General features: G+C 69.3%; 1 protein-coding gene across 1 annotated transcript in view; it reads left to right on the forward strand.

Moving 5' to 3' along the window:
• Positions 1-1643, forward strand: part of LOC113207056 (nuclear receptor subfamily 2 group E member 1) — a 14254-nt gene that overhangs the window by 4380 nt on the left and 8231 nt on the right. The window contains exon 2 of the mRNA XM_052266325.1: positions 476-1600. Within this exon, the coding sequence (XP_052122285.1) occupies positions 476-1600 (1125 nt within the window). The remainder of the gene's footprint in view (positions 1-475; positions 1601-1643) is intronic.

A 1643-nucleotide genomic window follows, 5' to 3' on the forward strand; every position in this document is an offset into this window, starting at 1 on the left:
CCTCCGCTCCTCCGCGCGCCCGCCCCCACCACCGCTCTGTGTATCCGGTTTTGTTCTTCTTAGTTCCGGGCAGCGCTCCATTGAAATACCCTATTACGAGGCCTCCGGGACGAACAGCAACAACAACGGGGCGGACACGGGCGTACTACAGGACGGCGAGTCCGGCGCCTAGCACGCGATGGGGATGCGCCAGGGGGGGTGTCTCTGAGCGAGCATCGGCCCGAGACACGTTACGTACATTAGCTCGCGTCGCGGTCGCGGCGATTGGCTCGCCTTCGATCGTTCGCTCTCGCCCACTCTCGCCTTAGACCTGGCCGAGCCTTCTTAATAATGCACACGGCCGTCTTGAACGCCTCCGCGCCTCTAACGGTGCCAGCGATGACACACGCCCTTTAACGGAACCTTCCCTGTTGCAAGCCGCAATCTCTATGACACTCCGCCTAACTAAACCTCCCCCTTCCTCTCGCTGTTGCAGGCCGCATCCTCTACGACATCCCGTGCAAGGTTTGCCGCGACCACTCGTCCGGCAAGCACTACGGCATCTTTGCGTGCGACGGCTGCGCGGGCTTTTTCAAACGCTCGATCCGCCGCAACCGCCAGTACGTGTGCAAGGCCAAGGCGGAGGGCAGCTGCGTGGTGGACAAGACGCACCGCAACCAGTGCCGGGCGTGCCGGCTGCGCAAGTGCGTCGAGGCGGGCATGAACAAGGACGCCGTGCAGCACGAGCGGGGGCCGCGCAACTCGACGCTGCGCCGCCAGATGGCCATGTACCTCAAGGACGCCATGCCCGCGCACCACCCGCACCACCACCACCTGCCGCTGCACATGCCGTCGCTCGGGCCGCCGCTGCCCATGGCCGCGCCCCTCGGCGGCCACCTGGGCGCGCTGCAGCCGCCGCACCCGTCGCCGCCCTCGCCGCTGGGCTCCCCGCGCGCCGGCCCCGCCCTCAACCTGGCCATGCCCAAGCTCAGCCCGCGCAGCGAGGACACGAGCGGCACGGGCAGCAGCCACGGGTCGTCGCCGCCGCCGCCGCCGCCCGGCCACCACCACCACCTGCACCAGGGCGCCGCGGGCGCCGCGCACCCGCGCCTGCAGCCCGGCCTGCAGTACCCGTCCGCGCACGCCAAGAACACCGTGTGGCTGCAGCTGCAGCTGCTGGGCCTGGGCGCGGGCGCCGGCGGCAACCTCAGCCCGCCGTTGCCTAGCCGCAGCCCCGCGCGCAGCCCCGCGCCCGCGCCCAGCCCGCCGCCGGCGCCGCTCCCCGAGACGGTCTGCGAGGCCGCGGCCCGCCTGCTCTTCCTGAACGTGCAGTGGGCGCGCGGCGTGCCCGCCTTCACGGGGCTCAGCATGCGCGACCAGCTGCTGCTGCTCCAGGAGTCCTGGTCCGAGCTGCTTGTGCTCGCCGCCGCCCAGTTCGCCCTCCCCGTCGGTCAAGACGTGCTCGGCCTCGGACACGAGGACTGCCGCCTCGTCCTGCAGGACACCCTAGCCAAGTTCGCCGCCCTGGACGTGGACGCCCACGAGTACTCGTGCCTGCGCGCCATCGTGCTCTTCAAAACAGGTAAGCATCCCGACCGTTCTCTCAAGTCCTCAACGTACAGTACTTTAGTCAAAAAATCTGTGCACATGCCCCCCCCCCACCC

This window comes from Frankliniella occidentalis, unplaced genomic scaffold (assembly GCF_000697945.3).
Source record: "Frankliniella occidentalis isolate FOCC.00 unplaced genomic scaffold, Focc_3.1 Scaffold37, whole genome shotgun sequence".
Lineage (NCBI taxonomy): Eukaryota > Metazoa > Arthropoda > Insecta > Thysanoptera > Thripidae > Frankliniella > Frankliniella occidentalis.